Source organism: Solanum tuberosum, unplaced genomic scaffold, assembly GCF_000226075.1.
Source record: "Solanum tuberosum cultivar DM 1-3 516 R44 unplaced genomic scaffold, SolTub_3.0 scf00150, whole genome shotgun sequence".
Lineage (NCBI taxonomy): Eukaryota > Viridiplantae > Streptophyta > Magnoliopsida > Solanales > Solanaceae > Solanum > Solanum tuberosum.
This window is the reverse complement of record NW_006239073.1, coordinates 198531-220049: the sequence shown is the minus strand read 5'-3', so window position 1 is coordinate 220049 and position 21519 is coordinate 198531. Positions and strand designations below refer to the sequence as shown.

At 34.4% G+C, this 21519-nt stretch overlaps 5 protein-coding genes across 9 annotated transcripts; 1 reads left to right on the top strand and 4 right to left on the bottom strand.

The window, feature by feature from the left end:
• Positions 1 to 1823: 1823 nt before the first annotated feature.
• Positions 1824 to 5373, top strand: LOC102595127 (galacturonosyltransferase 8). Its single transcript, XM_006352620.2, has 3 exons — positions 1824 to 2106; positions 2641 to 3888; positions 4752 to 5373. The coding sequence occupies exons 1-3, from the start codon at positions 1957 to 1959 to the stop codon at positions 5025 to 5027; spliced, it is 1674 nt and encodes a 557-aa protein (XP_006352682.1). The 5' UTR covers positions 1824 to 1956; the 3' UTR covers positions 5028 to 5373.
• Positions 5374 to 5963: 590 nt separating this feature from the next.
• LOC102594129 (putative G3BP-like protein) lies at positions 5964 to 10465 on the bottom strand. Of its 4 annotated transcripts, none has more exons than XM_006352616.2 (10): positions 10274 to 10465; positions 10089 to 10175; positions 9869 to 10006; positions 8901 to 9189; positions 8593 to 8828; positions 8205 to 8370; positions 7974 to 8098; positions 7787 to 7852; positions 6821 to 6887; positions 5964 to 6572 (listed from the first exon to the last, which is right to left on the bottom strand). In XM_006352616.2, exons 2-10 carry the CDS (start codon positions 10143 to 10145, stop codon positions 6283 to 6285), a joined length of 1434 nt encoding a protein of 477 aa, XP_006352678.1. In that variant the 5' UTR covers positions 10146 to 10175; positions 10274 to 10465; the 3' UTR covers positions 5964 to 6282. The 4 variants fall into 4 exon arrangements, with proteins under 4 accessions (XP_006352678.1, XP_006352680.1, XP_006352679.1 ...); XM_006352618.2 differs by having other exon boundaries at positions 7787 to 7846; XM_006352617.2 differs by having other exon boundaries at positions 7974 to 8095.
• Positions 10466 to 11893: 1428 nt separating this feature from the next.
• Positions 11894 to 12843, bottom strand: LOC102593813 (ninja-family protein AFP3). The gene is made up of 2 exons (XM_006352615.2): positions 12307 to 12843; positions 11894 to 12217 (listed from the first exon to the last, which is right to left on the bottom strand). Exons 1-2 carry the CDS (start codon positions 12776 to 12778, stop codon positions 11916 to 11918), a joined length of 774 nt encoding a protein of 257 aa, XP_006352677.2. The 5' UTR covers positions 12779 to 12843; the 3' UTR covers positions 11894 to 11915.
• A 611-nt stretch (positions 12844 to 13454) lies between these two features.
• On the bottom strand, positions 13455 to 16323 carry LOC102593489 (putative ER lumen protein-retaining receptor C28H8.4). Of its 2 annotated transcripts, XM_015311025.1 has the most exons (7): positions 15846 to 16323; positions 15302 to 15746; positions 14788 to 14987; positions 14051 to 14194; positions 13873 to 13953; positions 13631 to 13758; positions 13455 to 13534 (listed from the first exon to the last, which is right to left on the bottom strand). In XM_015311025.1, the coding sequence occupies exons 2-7, from the start codon at positions 15528 to 15530 to the stop codon at positions 13489 to 13491; spliced, it is 828 nt and encodes a 275-aa protein (XP_015166511.1). In that variant the 5' UTR covers positions 15531 to 15746; positions 15846 to 16323; the 3' UTR covers positions 13455 to 13488. The 2 variants fall into 2 exon arrangements, with proteins under 2 accessions (XP_015166511.1, XP_006352676.1); XM_006352614.2 differs by having other exon boundaries at positions 15302 to 16323.
• A 328-nt stretch (positions 16324 to 16651) lies between these two features.
• Positions 16652 to 20295, bottom strand: LOC102593152 (putative ER lumen protein-retaining receptor C28H8.4). Its single transcript, XM_006352613.2, has 6 exons — positions 19969 to 20295; positions 18474 to 18673; positions 17661 to 17801; positions 17471 to 17551; positions 17034 to 17161; positions 16652 to 16933 (listed from the first exon to the last, which is right to left on the bottom strand). The coding sequence occupies exons 1-6, from the start codon at positions 20195 to 20197 to the stop codon at positions 16888 to 16890; spliced, it is 825 nt and encodes a 274-aa protein (XP_006352675.1). The 5' UTR covers positions 20198 to 20295; the 3' UTR covers positions 16652 to 16887.
• Between the last annotated feature and the right edge of the window lie 1224 nt (positions 20296 to 21519).

The following is a 21519-nucleotide window of genomic DNA, read 5'->3' as shown; positions in this document are numbered from 1 at the left end:
AAATAGCATCCCCTTCATCAAGCATTACATGTTAAAAGGGAATTTATATCATATGCATAGATGTAACGAATTTTTTTTACATTCTTAATAATACGAAAATATTGAGCAAATCACACCTTTAGGATGATTAACGTAAATATATCCTTTTAAATTTTATCTTTAAAAATGTACTTGAATAGTCTTTGATATTAACTAAATACTAGATACTAGATTATTACTATATACTCTATATGTTTTATATATTAGGTATGATATACAAAAACGATATATATTTTGATACAAAAAAATATATACTTTGTGTATATTTGGCTATTATTAGTATTGTGTAACAACTATATAATGTGTACACGACATTATACCTTCTTTATAGGGGAACTTTCACATATAGCCACTCAAAAATAGCCCAATTACTCTCCATAGCTATAGTTTGATAATTACAATTCGTAGCTACATGTTATAGGGAGGAGAGAGGCGAGAGAGAGGGGGCAAAGAGTAGGAGAAAGGTGAGTTGTATATGTATATAGGTTAGATAATTGTATATTATACATATTTATTTGTATATATGGCAAGCGAGATTGGGAGAGGGAGGAGAGAGGCGAGCGAGAGAGGGCAGGGAGTGGGAGAGAGGTGAATTGTATATGTATATAGGTTAGATAATTGTATATTATACATATTTATTTGTATATATGGCAAGCGAGATTGGGAGAGGGAGGAGAGAGGCGAGCGAGAGAGGGCAGGGAGTGGGAGAGAGGTGAATTGTATATGTATATAGGTTAGATAATTGTATATTATACATATTTATTTGTATATATGGCAAGCGAGATTGGGAGAGGGAGGAGAGAGGCGAGCGAGAGAGGGCAGGGAGTGGGAGAGAGGTGAATTGTATATGTATATAGGTTAGATAATTGTATATTATACATATTTATTTGTATATATGGCAAGCGAGATTGGGAGAGGGAGGAGAGAGGCGAGCGAGAGAGGGCAGGGAGTGGGAGAGAGGTGAATTGTATATGTATATAGGTTAGATAATTGTATATTATACATATTTATTTGTATATATGGCAAGCGAGATTGGGAGAGGGAGGAGAGAGGCGAGCGAGAGAGGGCAGAGAGTGGGCGAGAGGTGAATTGTATATGTATATAGGTTAGATAATTGTATATTATACATATGTATTTGTATATTCTGGCGAATTATACATATATAAATGTGGCTAATTATACAAACTCGAAGTCAGTCCGCGTAATTAATGTATAATGTTAGTCGTGAGTGGTAATTATACCAAACTATAGCTATGATGAGTAATTAAGTAGTATAAGTTTGCTTAACCGCGTAATTTTCCCTTCTTTGTAAGACTAATAAATCTAATTATTTTGATCGATCAGCAACACCTATTTAATCCCCAACACTATGGGTTGGGCTACGACGAAATTGGGCCTTGCAAACTACTTTTATATAGCTCTAATTAGTTTCATTATTGTACTTGTTTAGTCCTCAAACAATTTATTAAGCACAATGTGAAATTGCCAATAATTGCAAAATTTCAAGTTAGAGACAAATACAGCGTGTAATAAAAGTAAAGGCACGTTTTTGAAAAATAAATTAATTGTTCAAAATTGTTATCCTATATTTAATATGGAATAAAAATATAACAACAATTACGAGATAACAATTTATCTAACAATTTTATCTCAACTAAATATGAAATAAAGTTATTAGTATCATAGAGTAGGACCCACTTGCTTTATCAAAACGTGGGACCCATACCCAACTCCACCGTCAAATCCGCGTTTCTTCCTCACTCGCCAGTTGCCTCTCTCCAATTTCTCCATCCATTCATCTTTCAAAGTGTGAAATAATCACACTCATAAAATTAAACAATAAATACTCCTCTCTCTCTCAACCATAAAAGTGAAAGCAAGCATTATATCTCGGAAACGGAGACTTGCTTAACAAAAATGGCTCTGCGGAGCTCCCGTACGGTCACCGGCACCGGAATACGGCTCACCTTCAACCTCTTCGTGTCTTTTCTCACTGTCGCTGTTTTCCTTCTCTTAGCTCTCTCTTCTCTCTACACTTCCTCTGCAGATCCCTCTGATCTCGGCGTCGTAAGTACTTACCTTCGCAATTTCTCCCTTCTCATTTATTGATTTACTGTCGGTTAACCTATAATCTGTGTATTTTTTTTCTTATTGAGTTGTCACATTTTCTTATTGAGTTGTGATCTCGTGATACTTTACTTAATATTTTGTTAATTTTTGAGTATGTGCGTGTTATCAAGTTACTTAGATCTAAATCTGGAAACATAGTAATATGATTAATTTTTTGTGATTTTTTACTAAATATGCACGTTATTAGGATCTCAATCTGGAAGCTTTGATTGTGAAACATTTTTACACTATGTTTTATTCTCTAGTTAGTAAGATCTTATTCTAGAAAGATTTGATTGGTTATTATCATCTCATGAGTTTTGAAATACTTGTCCGTGCGTAGTGATTCTAGACTTGTTGTTGAGCTTGTCTGATTCCACGAGGTTTTTATGATTTCTGAGTTTTAATATGCATGAATTGCATAATTTTTCTTGGATCTTTCTTTATCCCTAAGTAGGTTTTGTATTGACAGTGTCAAATGTGGTTGAATAGGGAATTACACGTGATTTTAGAGGAGTTGGATCATTACGAAGGTCGGTGTTGGCTCTAAAATCTGATCCATTGAAGCCGCGGCTAGATCAGATCAAGAAGCAAGCAGATGATCACCGTTCATTGGTTCTGGCTTATGCTTCCTATGCTCGGAAGCTGAAGCTTGAGAACTCAAAACTCGTTCGAGTTTTTGCTGAGTTATCTAGGAACTTTAGCGATCTGACTTCAAAACCTTTATACCGCACACTGTTTGACTCGGATGGTAACTCAATGAATGAGTCGGTACTTAGGCAGTTTGAGAAGGAGGTGAAGGAAAGGATTAAAGCCACCCGGCAAGTTGTTGCTGAGGCGAAAGAGTCATTTGATAATCAATTAAAGATTCAGAAGCTGAAAGATACAATATTTGCCGTCAATGAGCAGCTAATGAAGGCGAAGAAGCAAGGTGCTTTCTCGAGCTTGATTGCTGCCAAGTCTATCCCGAAGAGCGTGCATTGTTTGGCAATGAGGTTAATGGATGAGCGAATCACTCATCCTGATAAGTATACAGATGATGGGAAGCCTACTCCACCAGAATTTGAGGATCCTAGCCTTTATCATTATGCAATCTTCTCTGACAATGTGCTTGCTGCTTCAGTTGTGGTGAATTCAGCAGTTAAAAACTCGAATGACCCATCGAAGCATGTGTTTCACGTGGTGACTGATAAAATGAATCTTGGGGCTATGCAAGTTATGTTCAAGATGAAAGAATATAATGGGGCTTTTATCGAAGTGAAGGCGGTCGAGGATTATAACTTCCTGAATTCTTCTTATGTTCCGGTACTTAAGCAGCTTGAATCTGCAAAGCTTCAGCAGTTTTACTTCGAGAATAAGCTCGAAAATGCAACAAAGGATACAACTAATATGAAATTCAGAAACCCGAAGTATCTCTCCATATTGAACCACATTAGATTCTATTTACCAGAATTGTACCCCAAGTTGCACAGGATATTGTTCTTGGACGATGATATAGTTGTTCAGAAGGATTTGACAGGTCTATGGAAGATAGATATGGGTGGTAAGGTGAATGGAGCTGTGGAGACATGTTTTGGTTCATTTCATCGTTATGCACAATACATGAATTTCTCTCATCCTTTGATCAAGTCTAAGTTCAACCCCAAAGCGTGTGCATGGGCTTATGGAATGAACTTCTTTGATTTGGATGCTTGGAGGAGGGAGAAGCTCACGGAGGAATACCATTATTGGCAGACTCGGGTAAGATATACTATCCATCCATTGCATTTATGTGGCAATTTTATCTGCGGATGAAGTTCTAGAAAGCAAGGACTTTTGAACTTGTGGTCTTAATCCCTGCCATAATATTTATGTGGCTATAAAAGCATATTATTAAGAGTAAATGGGAAATTCAAAATTTAAGTGTTTCAAAATATATAAATGTGTCAAAGTTACCAAGTTTCAAAAAAAATAAAATATATAAATGTGTCATTCTTCTGGAAACAGACTATAGAGGAAAAAATGTGCCACATTAAACAGAACATAGCATTAGTAGAGTTATATTTATTCCAGAAATGTTAGATTACAACTTTTTATGGGTAGTTCTTGGGTGTGTTTGGTATGGAGAAAAATAGTTTCCAAAAAAGTGTCTTTCAAATTTTCCATGTTTGGTTGGTCGAAATTTTTGGAGAACATATTTTCTAAAGAGTATTGTTCCTTAGAAATGATGAAAATTAGAAGTACGGAAAACAAGTTCCACACATCACATTCCACATCAATTGTTTCATCCCCATCCTTCAACACACTCCACTACCATAGTTCATCCCCACTAACTTACACCCCTCCCTACCTCCAACTCCAATAGTTTTGTCTGGATTATACACAAATACTTTAGAAAATAATATTTTATCTATGTACCAAATACAAGAAAATTTGTACGAAAATCACTTATTTTCCTTCGTACAAACCCTCCTGTTGTCTTGCATGTTCTTATTAAGCACGGATCTGCCTGTTTTCCAACTTCTAAGGTGACATGCTGCACCGCATTTTAATTAGTTAGACTTGTACAGTCTGAAATACACGTTTTTACTATTTTAACTAAAGAGGGCTTCTAATCTTTGCAGAATGAAAACCGGACCTTATGGAAATTGGGTACGCTGCCTCCAGGATTAATCACATTTTACTCCACAACAAAGCCCCTGGACAAATCATGGCATGTTTTAGGGCTTGGTTATAATCCTAGTATCAGTATGGAAGAGATCAATAATGCTGCAGTTGTCCACTTTAATGGGAATATGAAGCCATGGCTTGATATTGCAATGGCCCAATATCGGCCTCTATGGACGAAGTATGTGGATTATGAAAATGAGTACGTGCAGGGGTGTAATTTCGGTTTCTAAGTACATGAGATCAGGTGGATATTTGCTTGTCGGGTTCAGCAAGCTATTCCTGCAAGCATCCCTCAATATGACTTGTTCCTGCTCTGTCACACGGAAAACTAGTGTTCATTTTCTATGCCGTAGGTGGTATCTTGTCTATCCAAGTCTTATTTATTTTCTCGAGCAGCAGTTTAGCTTTAGTTTTCAATTGTCTATACGATGTTTACTATTTTTATGGACCAGAAGTAAAAATAATATATCTTGTTATATTATTTCAGAAGGCTACTGTCAGAGTTGAGATATTTGCAATTTTGTGGGTTAATGTATTACAGATTTCACGATTAAGCAACTTATTTTCTTGTTGTCACTCTGGTGTGGTGTTTTAGATATGATTTCCTTTTGAATATTGATTTAGATTTTAGAGCTTCGTATACACAACAATCTTGTTTGCAAGTGAACTCTCTCGTTAACAATAAACAGTACCCAAAACTGCTGAATGATTCCTCCAGGCCGTCGACTTTAAATATCTTGTATCAGATGCTTATGATCAGTAAGTGTGTTGTTATTATCATATGAAAATGAGACCACTTTAGATGATTTCTCAGTCTGCTTATATATGATTCTGATGAATACGTTGCTGTTAGCCAACAAAATGCAGGTGCATTCATTGTGAATTGGTGCTTAAATGGGCACCAATTGTTATTAACCTTGTTAGACTTGCAAGGTTTGACTTCTTAAATATCAGACTGAGCTGGATCTAACGTTAGCTCATTCTTGTTAAGTGTCGATTGAATTAGACCCATTGTTCATTTTTCTCAACATTATGCCTATACCAGATCCAGACTCATCCCTACTCTTGTGTTTTACAAGGTTTGTAATATGCGTCCCCAATGCACAAGCTTATCCAAATATATAACAAAATAAAATAAAAACATTTCTTTTGTCAAACTGAAAAGAGAAATTAAAATAAATAAATTTCCACAAGCCCCCAACAATAATTCAATACAAAAAAGGCAAAAGCCCACGAATGACGTATAATCTCTTGCTAGGGGCTCCAACACCCGTATGCTACACAAAGAAATCTACTTAAAAAAAAAAAAAAAACTTCATTCCTTCCTCCACCCATCCGATTAACCAGAAAAAAAAAAATTGAACTAGAAAACTTAGCAAAAAGAGCTTTTTGAGAAACATCATAGCTCTTGACAAAATTTCTCTTCAGCTTAAAAATAAATCATTTTAAATGTCAATTCAAATAATAATACTAAGCTACTACTCTTCAAGCTGTAGCAGAATAGCGAGGTGTCGGGGTTTTGGCTGTTCCATTAGACATTCCACCACCACGACTCATTCGCCCACCACCTGTATTGTCAGCTCGCCGATATCCTTCACCTCCACGGTTTGATGAACCCCCACGATTCCCACCCCTGTTGTTGAACTCATTTCTTCCATTAAAATCATCTCGACCATAGCCCCTGCCACCTACATAGTTTCCTCGCCCTCTTCCTCCATCGTTCCTGAATCCACCACCCCTTCCGGATTGAAACCTACCACCACCTCTGGTGTTAACTGCAGCAGAGAAGACATTTAGATTCACTGTGAAAAAGTAATAATATTGCTCTGCACTTTTTTCTTTTCACAATGCTTTTCCAGGAAAGTGATATAACAACATAATATTCTCCAAAAATCAAAACAGAAGCAGCCACTATGGAAACACGCCCTTCACTACACCAAAAACACATCAAATATGCAATTTTTTCCTGGTGATTATGCATCAGTAATTCTAATTACTTAAAAGGAAAATGGTTAAAACTTACGTCGAGAATTAGTAGACCTCTTTTCCTCAACCACTGCTTGCCGATCACCAATGAGAACTGGAGAAGCCTGTAGAAAATGAAGCCCAAAACCAAAAGTAAACTGGGCAGGTGAAAAGAGACGCATCGGATGGGGAAAAACTAATGCGAATTGACCATGTTAATCATATCCATACTAAGGTGACAATAAGAATTGTTAACAAAACTAATGTGATTGACCATGTTAATCATATCCATACTAAAAGCTAAGGGGTATCAAAGTAGGACCCACAAAACTGTAAGCCGCCACACTTCTATAAGGTTATTCAAGCAACATGTAGTTAACTTAAAAAGTACCAAATTTGATCCACAAACGTGTAAGCCACCTGAATTTTACAGGTTCGACAGGGAATACATTCATTGATAGGCAACACAAATCAATCCAACCGAAAGTTTAGGTCAACTAGCGATACCATAATAACCAGACATTAGCAGACAAATTAAACTTAAGTAATTATCCTTCATTCTCTTAATTGAATTGCAATTAAACTCAGCCTAATCTTTTACTAAATCCCAAATTAACCCGTAAAGAACTACCAATTTAAACCTTATGACATAAATTTCTTTTCAACTGAGGGTCTAGTTAGAATATTGCATGGCATTGAACTACTAATCATCCGCTGCAGGATGACTAAACAATGATAGAGTCAAATTGGGGCTAAAAGTATCGACTCAATTTAAATATTTAATCAAGACCTTAAAAAGTAATACTAACTCAATCCAGTGCCATCAATTTGCTGAAGGTGGATAATATGGTTACTCAAAACAACTAACAAAAGAAGAGCATATGGATTCTCACTGCTCAAAGACTTCTTATGCATTTCACAGAACTCTTGAACTTGATGAAATAAATTTAAGCTACTGTTCCTCTTGATTTCACCCGCTCCATCTTATAATACATGACATGCAAGAGGGATAAAGATGAGATACCTCGATTGCTTTTTGCACAGCACTTTCCACTTCAAATTCCACAAATCCAAAACAAAATCCCTGTTGCTGCCATTAACCAATTTATGATTAGAGAATCCATTAATGCAGAAGAACATATAGCAAAAGAATGCACAGATTCAGATTTTTTTTTCTTTGATTAGCAGGAAAATAGCACAAACAAACATACCCTGTTACTTCTGACTTGAATTCCTCCATTTTTTATTGGCCCAAACTTCTTGAACTCATCCGCAAGTAATGCCACAGTTGCACTCATAGGCAAGCCTTTTATATAGATTGAGTAGCCATCAGCTGCTGGAGGTGATTTAAAAACACAAGAATGAGAAATCAACACAACTCATAGTGAAAAAAAAACACCAAATGGATTGAAAAAGTAGAAGCAAACTCTGCAATTGCATGCCTTCTGTGTTATTTATGTTATCAATGGTATCTGAACTGGAATATGGGCCATCAGTTGCTGTGGCAGCAGGCTGATTCACTTGCACAACACTCTTTGTCATAGGCTTCCTAGAAGCAGGTGCTGGAGGAGGGGAGAAGGTTGCAGCACTTTCCTTGAGATGCATGACCTGAAATAAATTGCAAATTTTCTTAACTAAGAAATTTTGAATAGACCTTCTCTATCCTTGAATCATCTTTGACTACAGACCAACTAGACTTGGCAGATGCTAATATGTCTAAACTATTGGTAGCAAATATGAGTATAGAGGTGCTAATGTTGCTAATCAAACCCTTGAAAGTATACGCTAAGAAGAATGTGCATCCAGTTATTTGTTGCCATGACCACTTACAATTGAAGCATATGACTTCTTAGGAACTTCCCCAGTTTTGTTGTCAGATTCAGCTACCACTTCAGAGCCATCTTGGACTTCATCGACAACCTCAGACACAGGCACTTCCTCTTCAACAATAGTCACATCACCATTCTCAGATGGGTTGTAAACTTCTCCCACATCAGCTTCCTCCGCTGGTGGAGTGCTTTGCTCGGGAATGTGATTCTGCGGTACTGTAGGTGGATCTGCAACAACTGGTAAAAGAAAAACTTTGTCAGTTGCTAATTAGGGTATTGCCAAAAGAACCAAACAATTGTTGCAATTACTTTGCTCTGGCGTGACAGGAGCCACAGCATCAATTACTGGAACGTGGACTGTATCATGCTGACCGGCAGTCTCTACATATCGAAACATATCATTCAAGACAAAGTACCCCCTATCTTGCGGTGCTAGGAAGAAAGTTTGACAGAAATTCCGGATCAAGTTGTCTTTCCCAGTCAAATATCCAGTTACAAGGACATGCACCCCGCCATTAAAGGATTCTTGGGCATCCACAGACTTGATCTCTGCTCTGAAATCTCCATAGTTGAGTGAGAGTATCTTATCATTTATTGCCTGTGTTTGACATCAAACAAAAGAACATTAGCAACTCCGGCATTGCTAATTCAAAAGATCATTAGAGTAAACAAGACAAGAGCAGTAAAAAGTGAAGCTAAAGGTGAGCCTCTCAAGGTTGACCAGTTTTAGTCATTCAAAGGTAATAAAATTTTCTCCAAACCCAAAAAAGCCTGCATCAAAACTCAAGTATACCCAACATCTCCACAGCTAACAAAGCCCATAAGTAAAACTTCTCACTCTACATCATTCTACATAAACCTAAAGGTCGATATAGAATATGCTCTCTCAACTAAGTACAATATTCCAGTTTCAATCTTTTCAATATATGTGCAAAGTCAAAGTAAGGCATTTAGTTTGAAACAAACGGACAAAGAACCACTTTTTCCATTAAAATGTACAGATATTAATTAGAAAAATGTATTTTTTACATGTCATCACCTAACACTGATAATGATTAATGAAATTTCATCTAAAAATGTGATCTTTACCTACAAGCAATAAAAATAAATTCAACAGATTTCAAATCCTTTATTCTTCACACAATCAATCAACTCCCTCACCCAACAAACACATATTTAGGCACATTGTTCACAAGTTTCTGCAACAAAATCAATATAGGGGAAAAGGGAATAACATGGACCATAGTATACGCGAAGATTAGTTCAGTTGCACTTACTTGCATTGTCGTAGTGATACACATGGATCCATCCTCTTCAGGACGTCCAAGCTTGCTTATATCCTGGTAAAACCTGAATACAAGCCCTGGCGAATGATGCAATATATGATAGTATTGCTGCACAAATGCATTCGCAACCTATATACACAAACACATCAAACTCAATCAATATCCACAGCTTAAAGCAAAACAAAATAAACGCAATGATTTATATACGCACAACTTGAGCAGAAACTGGTGCTACTGCCGCTACTGCCACTGCTGCTTCCGCTGCCATCGTCAATCAATCGAACTCCTATTTAAAGCACTAAACACAAAATTAACCAAAAATATTAGAAAAAAAACTCGAATCCTCTGTTCTCGTGAAAAAAAAAAACTTAATTCAAAAAAATTAAACATTAATACCTGGATTTGTATCGGATCAGGTCAGTGGAAAGAGCGAACGTTTGATGTACAGTCTGTGTGTTTCTCTCTCTAGATGCGGAGGAGGAAGGTTTGAGTTCTAGGGTTTTGCTGTAGAGAGAGTGGTGGATCTCGGAAAAGAGGCGTGAGTAGAGAGAGAGAGTGGGAAAAGGAGAGAGAAAGGGTTCCAAAGAGGATTTTATACACGTGTTGTGGTGACTCGTGGGATATTATAAAACTTTAATATATGTGGATTTACACACGAAAAAATAAGTACTACTACTACTAGTATTAGGAGTACTTTTAGTTAATTATTAATCATATGATTAGATGAGGAAATATATTAAATTAAATTAAATATTGTACTAATTTTAGTAGTATTTATTATTGATTAAATCAACATATTAAGCAGATTTTATGTCTTTATTATAATTGATAGAATTTGGCATGAAATTAATTTCATCACTGAACTATTGTTGGAATAATAATTTAAAGTTGTAATAAGAATCTTAAGCCGTTTAGGATTTATTATTTATGATATTACTTATTTATGTTTAATTAAGATTTGTTAATTAGAGAGGTTATAGATCTAATTTATTTTAGTTGTTAGTATTATAAATTGGGATGTCTTAATACATATTTTCAATGTCATGAAATATAAGCATTCATAAATAAAATATTTTTCTTCAATTATTGACAGCCTAATTTAAATATACATTTGATCTTGCTACAACTCTTTCAATTCTTGAAACCAACTCTTTAAATTCTCGCCTAGTTTAGGATTTTTTTAACACTTCTCTCGAATTTTTTTAATCAAGAACTCCATGCTCCTAGAAGAGTTTGAGAGCACTTGTTATGTCATATGACTGATTAGGAGTGTACTTAAATTTAGTTAATCAAGTAAAACGATATTATTCAAAAATGAAACTAATAATTTACACCAATTTCAGAGATGTTTTGGATACTTCTCTTTTTATTATTCAATGTTCACTAAATGCTTCGTATATAGAAGAGAAATACTCCCCCTATTCAATTTATGTGTCACGTTTTGACCTATACACAATTTAAAAAAATATATAATTGGAAAAGTTTACCCGATAATTTATTATAAATCGAAGATGTGTAATTATTTAGACTCAAATTTATCTGACCATCAATTTGTTATTATCCAGATTAATTTTGTTTGTCCAACTAATTTATAACAAAATGGTAGATCAAGAGTGACACAATCAAATTGGTCGATGGAAAAGACCCTAACATTATTTGGTGGTGTTAGTTGCAACTTACAGAATCTTGGACATTGCTTGTTTGTGGTACTTATTTTTTTGTTCTTTGTTCAATTATTTGAAGTACTTTGTACTCATTTATTTATTTATTGCGTCCAATTGTTAGTACTACTTCGTGTGTTCGCATTCTATTTTTATTTATTGCTTCCATTGTACGCACATTGTGGGGTTATGTTGCTTTCAAAATTCAATGACACAACTCCATGTAAAAGAATTCCAACTTGAACCACAAAAAGAAATCAAAGTCTATCTCGATTTAACATAAGTAAATCATGGTTCATGTCGCTTCATTTAAGCCTATCTCGATTTAATATAAGAAATTAAAAAAGAAGTTGAATTAAAAGATCAGTTAGATTCCATCAAAAACAGGGGGGAATTACAGTGATGTGTTTTAAAGGCTGGGATAAATCAACAGCCCCAGCATGCTCCACAAATTGAGAAGGGGAAAATGACTTTCCATGACAAACACAAACAATATTGATCTCCATTTTGTTATCATACTTGCACAATAATCCATTTATCGTCTTCCCATTTGGGCCATTACCGGTTGCTGAAACACACGGCATTCGAGAAAGCAATTGAATCATGCCACAATTCCTCTTTTCCTCTGTTTTTTGGTCTTGTTCCTCTTTGATGGACATGACATTACTACTACTTCTACCTGCAAACCCACATAGGATCATTTGATAGCTGATCAGAGTTATGCAGTTATTAATTATACTATAATAAACTCCAAATTAAATAGATTACCTTTAGGAGACGAACTTTGGCATTTTGTAATTGTAGAAGAACATCTCTCCATAGATCCATTCGACTCACTACTTCTACATTGATTATAACTCGTATTCGAGTTATAAATTCTAAAACCTCGACAATTTTTCCTCATCGATTCCCTTTTCCCAACATTCCGATGATCGCAAATTGGAACTACAAGATTATGATCATTTACACATGAATCTTGATTCATAAAAAGATTCAAGCTTTTTACACCTTCACTGCCAGAAGTACTAATTTTGCTTTTTCTCCAAATTAATTCTTCATTCTCCATCATTTCTCTATGTAAGACCCTCTTTTTTGACCTTTGCCACTCTATTAACATCTTATCATCTGAATTGAAAACTTGATCATTTTTCTTTGTGTAATTTCCTCCAATTGATAAGCTTAAACTCAATCCAATCCCATTTTCATCTTCATCAAAATCACCCTTCATTAGCTCCAACATCTTCTCTCTTTTTCTTTTTTTTGCACTAACAAAAAAAACCTTGCTTTCTTGTATTTGTTTTTTCAAGAAAAAGATTGAATCTTTAGGAACAAAAGAGATATACGAAGAAGATAAAAAATAGGAGATGTATTTATTGAAGCAGTAAATGTAGTGAAGAATGCCACGTGGCGTGAAAAGAAACGATGACGTGAGAGTTTTAATGACACGTATGATCAATTAATCCAGCGTTTAAGTAAAGCATTTAACCAGCATGTTTCTTTGACTGCCACGTGGATTCTAACGGCGGCACGTTTTACTGAGGTTATAGCTTCGTGACACGTGTCAGATTGAACAGAAAAGGGATTGAAATATTGAATAGTTCTATTCCATCAAGGAGGAGAAATAGATTTTGATGTTTTTTCTTAGGAATTTGTGCTGAAATGTACACGTGGCGAATAATGACGCACGGTTGGTTTTGTTCTGGAAAAGTCTGGTGAAATCAAAAAATTGAATAATATTTGTCTAACCGTATAAAAAAAATATCAAGAGAGCGTGACGATAGTTGAAAAATATCAATACATATTGTTGCGTAATTAAAATACTGATTATTTAATGTAAACGTCAAAAAAGAAGAGATTCAGTCACTAAAATTTATTTCAAAAATAAGAACTTGAGAGTTTCATTATCACATGAATTATTCAACAAAATCATATTACAGCCTCTTAAGCCTTTTACACAGGTACTGGCAAACGAATAATCAATTGGCCGCTCATAACACTGCAAATCGAAAACGATTTATTAAAAAAAACTCATGTAGATGAAGTTAGATTCATAAAAGTATAACTTGAATTAGTTGTGATCTAAATAGCTCACCTCTTTACGTAATAATAACAGAAATCAGCCAAAATGAACGTTTGAACCATTTCTGCTAAAAAGACCATAGGTATCCATAAGAAACTACGTTCATCCAAGAAAATCGGTGATCCAACATTGTCATAAACCTGCATAGAAATAGTTGTAACTTTCAAGTTCGGAGATTATATTAGCATAGATTGACGATCAAAATGGAGAAATGTGTACGTAGAACACAAGATATATAACACTACAAAACTAACCTGAATAATCCAATGAGCACAACCCAAAAACCTTGCAATGCCCAATGCAAAAACATAATGGGCTGAAAATGTCTCAAGTATCTAAAATGCAAGTAACAAACAAATATTGTTAACTTTTTGTTTAAGAAGAAGACGATTTTCTTCTGTCTTTGTAGAAAAGAAATGGAGATATGAATACCTGAACATTTTGCATCAAGCGAAGCTGAGGCAACACTGATATGGATTCCAGATACACGCAAAAAGCCCAAAGCATTCGATTTATCAGAATATAACTTTTTACAGTAGGATGGACAAAGAAGGCCAAAACTGCGGCAGGAACTATCTGTCAAAAACAATTCAAAATCGTTTATAAGGGACTATCTATGCAATGTCACATATATCTGCAACTAGATTTAGTAAGACGAGAATATAAAATCTAATATTAGCAATATCAGTTAACTTCTCTTAGCTATAACTGGAGTTACTTAAGTCATGCATAATGTGCTAAACCACATCAAGTTGACTATCTATTGATCTGAAATCAGTAAAAAGACTTCCGGCTCCATAATTAGTTGTTAGAATATTTTTTTCATACAGTATGAGCCAACTTATGTGCATCTCAATTAATTTCATGAAATACATGTTACCTCCCGCCAACAACAGATTCATAATCATGAACAATAATTTTTTGACCTTGTTCCTTTTAATTTGCTTGCTTCCCTTTGCTAAAGATACACATACAAGTCTAGATGACTTCACATAAAGTTAAGTTTTATCATGGACAGAGTAAATGAATCACACATTAGAACATGAAAATAATATTTACAACTAAAGTAACTGTTCTATACAAGCTAAGTTACTCAAGAAATTAGCAGAATCAGAACTTGATTCAACAACAATCAAACGTAAAAGAGTCGTGGATGAAATTGTATTTACCACATAGTATAAGGACATGTTATCCAGATCTGCCATGTACGATGTCTTTAGCTTGAACTTCATCATATATATAATCCACAATGTTGCCACGAGGGTGATAAGATCTAACACAGTGTGGATATCTCCTTCCATGATGAAACTACAGTATACTCTTACAGCCAAAAATATCACTGTAAGCATTTGAGTCTTCAATGAAAGGCCTAACAAATCAGGATAAGTAAGTTATCAGACGAAAGGTGAAAAAGTGACAATCTAACAAGTAAAAACAAATCGATCTTAGACTAGTTGCATCATGAGTAGCACATTTCATACAACAAGAGCATTCAACCTTACAACGCGCATCAAACAATTGCACAAACACCTTGTCCAGTGGTAATCGACTAATAGCAGCAACGTTCTATTTGGCATACATAAATTTGATGAAATGAAATGAAAGTTACACACAAAAAATCAAAATATTTGTTTTCCAGATCTACAAAAAATGAAAAAGAATTCATGAGTGAAATTAAATTACCAGAGCAAGTGTTGAGGGTTGTCAATTTGTAAATCAAAATCAAGAGCCCAATCAAATGAATAGCTTCAGCCATAACAAAAAAATAGTTGTGATCATGAACGGCTAACTTGAGAGTCACCAATAGAGTAATCACCATGATGATAAACAAAACGATTTTCACTTTCTTCGATTGCTTTTGAACCCATGACAACAGTTTCTTCACCGGTGATTGATACCCTTTTTGCCCCATCTCCGTTAAGCTCTTCTCTTCGAACAGCTGAGTCTCCCTTTTTTTTTTATGAGAAATTTTCTTTGAGAAGCTCTTATAAGAGTTTGAAAATAAGATCAGATTTACAAAATCTGATTACATTTTCATGGTCAAACTTATGTATGACTCAAGTCTCCTACCTTGCCAGAGAATTATAATAGTATTGCATCCTTCCATCATTTTTCATATTGTTTCAACCTGCAAAGAAGTACTCACATCAATACACAACATGCCAAATAAAGGCAAATTAAAACATAAGCAACTTCAAAACACAACTGCAAGATTGTGATCATTTACATATGAATCTTGGTTCAAAGACAATCAACGAATGTTGTGCAGTGGATAAGGTTGATCCTACTTAATCAGAGGTCTCGGATTTGAGCCCTGCATATGAAAAAATCCTGACACCAAATGGGAAACCCAAGAAAATAATCTTGGTTCAAGAAAGATTCAAGCTTTTTATAGCTTCATCATAGGTACAGTATTCATTGCCAAAAGCACCAATTTGGCCTTTTCTACGAACTGTGTGTTTGGAAATTAGTATATCATTTCTCTATGTATTGCCCTCTTTGTCACTGTATTAACATCTTATCATCTCAAATTGCAGATTTGATCAATTTTCTTTGTGTAATCCAATTCCATTTTCATCTTCCTCAAAAGCTCCAACATCTTACAGTAAAAAAAAACTTGATTGTCTTGTGTTTTCCAGAAAAAAGATTAATCTTTTGGAACGAAGATATACAAAGAAGATCAAAACAGATGTACTCATGTCAGTTGTATGAGACATTAAAAAAAAATTGGGACTTATTGTTCGATGTCCACGTTGAAATCCAACTAAATTAGAATCACAACCTATTTAGGTTCTAAATAGTATTTTCAAGAGCCATCGGGCTTAAACTATCATGCTTTTCCTAACTTTTTTTTTTGGTTTCCCACCCGATGTCTAGAGCCTGCATTGAAGCCCGACTAAATTCAGATGGCACACTACGGAACCATTCGGGATGGCACTTCCAACATAATTTTTTACATGGACTCAACCCGAGACCTTTGGTTAATCATAGTTAACTAATACATATTGTTTCTTGATTAAAAACACTTCGAGAAAATTAATATTGTTTGATGTAAAATGTTATTTGCGGATAAAATTTAACTGAAAAGACTACTCAAAATTTCGTCAAAAGGGCAAAGTTCTGCAAATTCTTCAAAATGGAGTTTGTTCCAGTCACGGTCTCTATCCAATATCCACAACAAAAACTTTTGCTTCTTTGTCAAAGAAAAAGATGGAGAAATTCCACATAATAACTTAAGAATTAACAAAATGTTACAGTCTCTTGGTGTATTAAACCGGCGTTGGCAGGCGAACGATCAACTGGCCGCTCATGACACTGCAAATCAAAAAAGATGATTTGTTTAAAAGTCATGTAAATGAAAGTTGGATTCACATGAATAGCCGTACTTGAATTAGTCATGGGCTAAATGGCTCACCTTTTTACATAATAATAACAGAAATCTGCCAAGATGAACGTTTGAACCATTTCTGCCAAAAAGACTGTAGGTATCCAGAAATAACCACGTCCAGCCAAGTAAATATATGCTCCAGCAGTGTCATAAACCTGTATAGGAATAGTTGTAACTCTCAAGTACGGAATTATATAGCTTTAGATTCGTGCTGAAAATGGAGAAATGTGTATGTTGTTGCCATTTGGACTTAATTATTTGTAGAGATGAATCCAAAATTTAGAGTCAGTGAGCTCAGAATGAATGTCATCTTATTAAAAAAATTGATAATTTAAGTGGTTTCATATACATATACATAGTTCAAGTCAAGACACGAGACCAATGAGTTCAGCTGAACTGAAACAGCTGCTATTAATTCAAGAAGTTATGGAGAACAAGATAACGCTACAATCTACAAAACTAACCTGAATAATCCAATGAGCACAGCCCAAGAATCTTGCAATGCCCAGTGCGAAAACATAATGAGCTGAAAATGGCTCAATTATCTGAAATGCGAGAACAGAACATACTGTTAGTTTTTTGTTCATTAAAAGACAAGTTTAAGAAGAAGACAGAATTTTCTTCTTAATCATTTGGAGAAGAAGAGATATGAACCTGAACATTCTGCATCAAGCGAAGCTGAGGCAGTACTGAGACGGATTCCAGATATACACAAAAAGCCCAAAGCATTCGGTTTATCAGAATATGGCTTGTAGTAGGATGGACAAAGAAGGCTAAAGCTGCGGCAGGAACTATCTGTGCAAAATGAGTGGCATGGTTCAAAAGCAATATCAGGAAGCAATTCTAATTGCAAGAGATCATTTATAAGGGACTTTCTCTCTACAGAGAATGTCACTGTCTTGTATCATATAGCTTAGTAGAAATAACATGGCCGAGAAGGTCAGGAATCTATTTACTTCCAGAAAGGCAGTAATAAGACTCCAGGCCCCGTAATTAGTTGTCTAAACTACTTTTTTTATAACTATGATGTCTAGGTCAGATTGCGCACACCTTGACTAATTCAATGGAATACCTGCTATCTAAACTACTTTTTTTATAACTATGATGTCCAGGCCAGATTGCGCACACCTCGACTAATTCCATGGAATACCTGCTACCACCCGGCTCCCACCAACAACAAGTTCATAATCTTCCCTTTAGTGCGTAAATAATAAATGTTTCTTTTGGAATGAATAGAAGTCTAGATAAGGGAAGTAATTGTGGGTAGGAGAAAACAATATAAATAAAACAAAGTTTTATCATGGACAGAAGTAAATGGAATCACACAATAAAACATGGAAATAACATTTCTAACAAAAAAGTAACTGCTCTATAAAAGCTTAATTAATTACTCAAAAATTTGCAGAATGCAGAATTTGATTAACAACAATCTAACAGAAAAGAGCTGTAGACGAAAATTGTGTATACCGGATAGTATAAGGGCATGTTATCCAGTTCTGCCATGTAGGATGCCTTCAGCTTGAACTTCATCATATAAATGACCCACACTGTTGCCACAAGGGTGATAAAATCTAGCACAGTGTGGATATCTGCTTCCATGATGAAACTACAGTATAATCTTACGGCCAAAAAAATAGCTGTAAGCACTTGAGTCTTCAATGAAAGACCTAACAAAACAGGAGAAGAAAGCATATGAAAATAATGGTCTTTTCTTCAGGTCCAGTAAAAAGAATGACAATCTAACAAGTTCCGCAAAACAATTTGGACTTCTTGCATCCTGCCTATAATAACAAGGTTCCAAAGTAACACATTTCATACAACAGGAATATACAGATAGCCTACTACCTTACATCTATCGATCTGTAGGAGTACAAAAGGCGCATCAGACAATTGAACAAACACGTAATCAGGAATGTAAAAGATTTGCATTGTTATAACATTAAAGTTAAAATTACAGTCCTCAAGTACTTTCTGTTTTCTTGAGAAAAAGGAATCATCTTTTTGATGTCACCAAGTAACTGTCTAAAGAAAAGAATGGCCCTCTTTTATAGTAGCCATATTCAGTTTGACATACATATGAAGCAAATCTGACACACCCTCCTTTTAAAAATTGAAAAATTACACACCCTCTTTCATTTAGCATTAGAATAATCCATGACAATACCTCTAGTCAGATTCAACTGTCTAATCTTGAACTTTGTGTTGAATTTATTTATTTATTCACTATTTATATTGTGTTTTACTTATATAGATTAATCAGAAAATGGCTTACCTTGAAAGGTCAACAATATATCCCCCAAGGCTTATAGTCTAGTCGTATTAGTAGGGGTATTCAGTTGAAGATACAATTAAATATCAAAAAGTGTGTTTCTCTCTAAAGAGTCTTTGGTATGAGGTGTAAGGATAAAATGCACGATTATTTGTCTTTATGTTTAGTTGAAGGAATTATAATATAGTCCTAACCCCTAAAAGCTTAAAGTGATGAAAGGGTCACAGAGGCAACATGATATCACAACAAGCAAATGTCATGTAATGGAATTTCACCGTGTCACCCATTATCAAAAAAAAATCCGCATTTGACCTATAAAAAAAATCTCATAAAAGGGCACCACATAGTAGAGGTGGGCTACATTCCCATAGCCCAAAAATATAATTAAAAATGCCAAAATTTCATTTTTTAGTTCTCCCAACTCCCCACAAGAATATCCCAAATTCCAAAATTCAAGATGTCCCATCTAAAAGTGGAAAATAGAAACATCTAGAAATAAAAAAAAGGACTCTTTACACACAAAGCAAATTTTTTTTTTTGCACAGAGCAGTAACAGAGTAACACAAAACAAACCAATTTTTCTAGTTTAATTTAAACACAAAGCTCAATCAAATGGAAACTACACAAAAAAAATATTCTTTTTTTCAGATTAACAGAAAATAAAAAAGAATTTATGTCTGAAATCAAAATTACCAGAGCAAGTCTTGAGTGTTGTCAATTTGTAAATCAAAACCAAAAGTCCAATCAAATGAATAGCTTCAGCTATAACAAAGAAGAGGTTGTGATCATGAACAACTAACTTAAGAGTCACCAATAGAACGATTGCTGTGATTAAACCCAAAAAGATTTTCACTTTCTTCGATTTTTTCCGAATCCATGACAACACTTTCTTCGCCGGCGATTGATACCCTTTTTGACCCATTTTCCGACCGCCGGAGTTTTTTTTCTTTTTTTTTCCTAAGAATTTTATGAAAAAAAGAGCTGTAACGTTTTCTTTGAGAAGCTTTTTAAGGTATTGAAAATGGCGGAGTTTTTTTTGTAGAGAAAATACAGCGTGGAGGGTTACAGTAGCTAGTTTACGTAGTGTAACCAATAAAAAATGAACACGTGGATTATTAAAATATTTTCCTAATTAGGATTATGTAAGACATTAAATTACTATTTGGACATATACTTTCCATAACGGATTTGGTGTGTTTTGGTCATCCCCCAACACTGTAAGTCAAATTTGGTCCTTTTTTTCCTTATTTTTTATTTGGTTAATAATTAATTGAATGAAAAAAAATATAAAAAATATTAGGAAAATAGGAAATGAGAGATGAAATTACAAAGTTAGGGATTGAAATATAGTCAATAAGAATATAAAAGTTCAAGAAGTCAATCAACTGATATATTAAGAGTTTAAAAATCCCCCTAAATTTATGATTTAAAAAAAATATAAACATTTGTGTGACTATAAATTATTTTATTAAAAATAATTAAGATATTTGTGGTATTGGATGTTTAACTAGTGAAACACAAAGTCACATGCTTTGGCTAAAATAGATATTGTTTGACTGTACAATAGTATTTGTATTTGTCCAAAACAAATCTGTTTTCATTGATTTTTTTTTAAATATTCAAGAAAGTCAATTTTGACTAGGAAATTATTAGAGAATAATTAGCAACAAATAATATTGTAGTTGAACCAAGCTTACGTTTGTTCACCTAATTTTCTTCATATATATTTTTAAGAGTAACTTTCACATATAGCAAACAAAAAAAATCATATTTGTATGTTATAGCAAAGTTTGCATAATTGCGCTCCATAGCAAACATATATATGTATTATTCGCTATACATATACAAGTGAAAGCTGTCTATTTCGCTATACATATATACAAAAAGAAACAATTGTATAATTCGTTGGCTCCTCTTCAGATTTGTATAATTTCGCTGGCAGGCCATTTGTATAAATTGTTGTTAGCCTCTCGTTTGTATAAATCGTTGACAAACATAAATTATACATTATAAGTGTATAGGACGAATATATATATATATTTGCATGTGTATATACAATTTTCTCGCGCTTTATACAAACAGAAACGCAATTTATACAACTCTGTTGTATAAACGAGAAAGAGAGAAAGACAAAAGAGAACTGGGCAGGGGAATATTTTTATTGTATAATTATAAGTGTATAGGACGAATATATATGTAATTGCATGTGTATATACAATTTTCTCTCACTTTATACAAACACAA

Bases quoted from the DNA above. Each gene is read 5' to 3' on its own strand.
- LOC102595127 (XM_006352620.2), top strand. From the start codon at position 1,957: ATGGCTCTGCGGAGCTCCCGTACGGTCACCGGCACCGGAATACGGCTC. The intron at 2,107-2,640 runs GTAAGTACTTAC...GTGGTTGAATAG, and splicing joins ATCCCTCTGATCTCGGCGTC to GGAATTACACGTGATTTTAG. The intron at 3,889-4,751 runs GTAAGATATACT...TAATCTTTGCAG, and splicing joins ACCATTATTGGCAGACTCGG to AATGAAAACCGGACCTTATG.
- LOC102594129 (XM_006352616.2), bottom strand. From the start codon at position 10,145: ATGGCAGCGGAAGCAGCAGTGGCAGTAGCGGCAGTAGCACCAGTTTCT. The intron at 9,190-9,868 runs GTAAGTGCAACT...TGTCAAACACAG, and splicing joins GTATCACTACGACAATGCAA to GCAATAAATGATAAGATACT. The intron at 8,371-8,592 runs GTAAGTGGTCAT...AATTTATTTCAG, and splicing joins AGAAGTCATATGCTTCAATT to GTCATGCATCTCAAGGAAAG.
- LOC102593813 (XM_006352615.2), bottom strand. From the start codon at position 12,778: ATGTTGGAGCTAATGAAGGGTGATTTTGATGAAGATGAAAATGGGATT. The intron at 12,218-12,306 runs GTAATCTATTTA...GTGGGTTTGCAG, and splicing joins CCAAAGTTCGTCTCCTAAAG to GTAGAAGTAGTAGTAATGTC.
- LOC102593489 (XM_006352614.2), bottom strand. From the start codon at position 15,530: ATGGGGCAAAAAGGGTATCAATCACCGGTGAAGAAACTGTTGTCATGG. The intron at 13,954-14,050 runs GTATTCATATCT...CTTGCATTTTAG, and splicing joins GCTTGATGCAAAATGTTCAG to ATACTTGAGACATTTTCAGC. The intron at 13,759-13,872 runs GTTAGTTTTGTA...ATTTCTATGCAG, and splicing joins GTGCTCATTGGATTATTCAG to GTTTATGACAATGTTGGATC.
- LOC102593152 (XM_006352613.2), bottom strand. From the start codon at position 20,197: ATGGGTCAAAAAGGGTATCAATCGCCGGCGAAGAAAGTGTTGTCATGG. The intron at 18,674-19,968 runs GTAATTTTGATT...CTGTTTTGTTAG, and splicing joins AACACTCAAGACTTGCTCTG to GTCTTTCATTGAAGACTCAA. The intron at 17,802-18,473 runs GTATACACAATT...CATTTTGCACAG, and splicing joins ACATGCCCTTATACTATCCG to ATAGTTCCTGCCGCAGCTTT.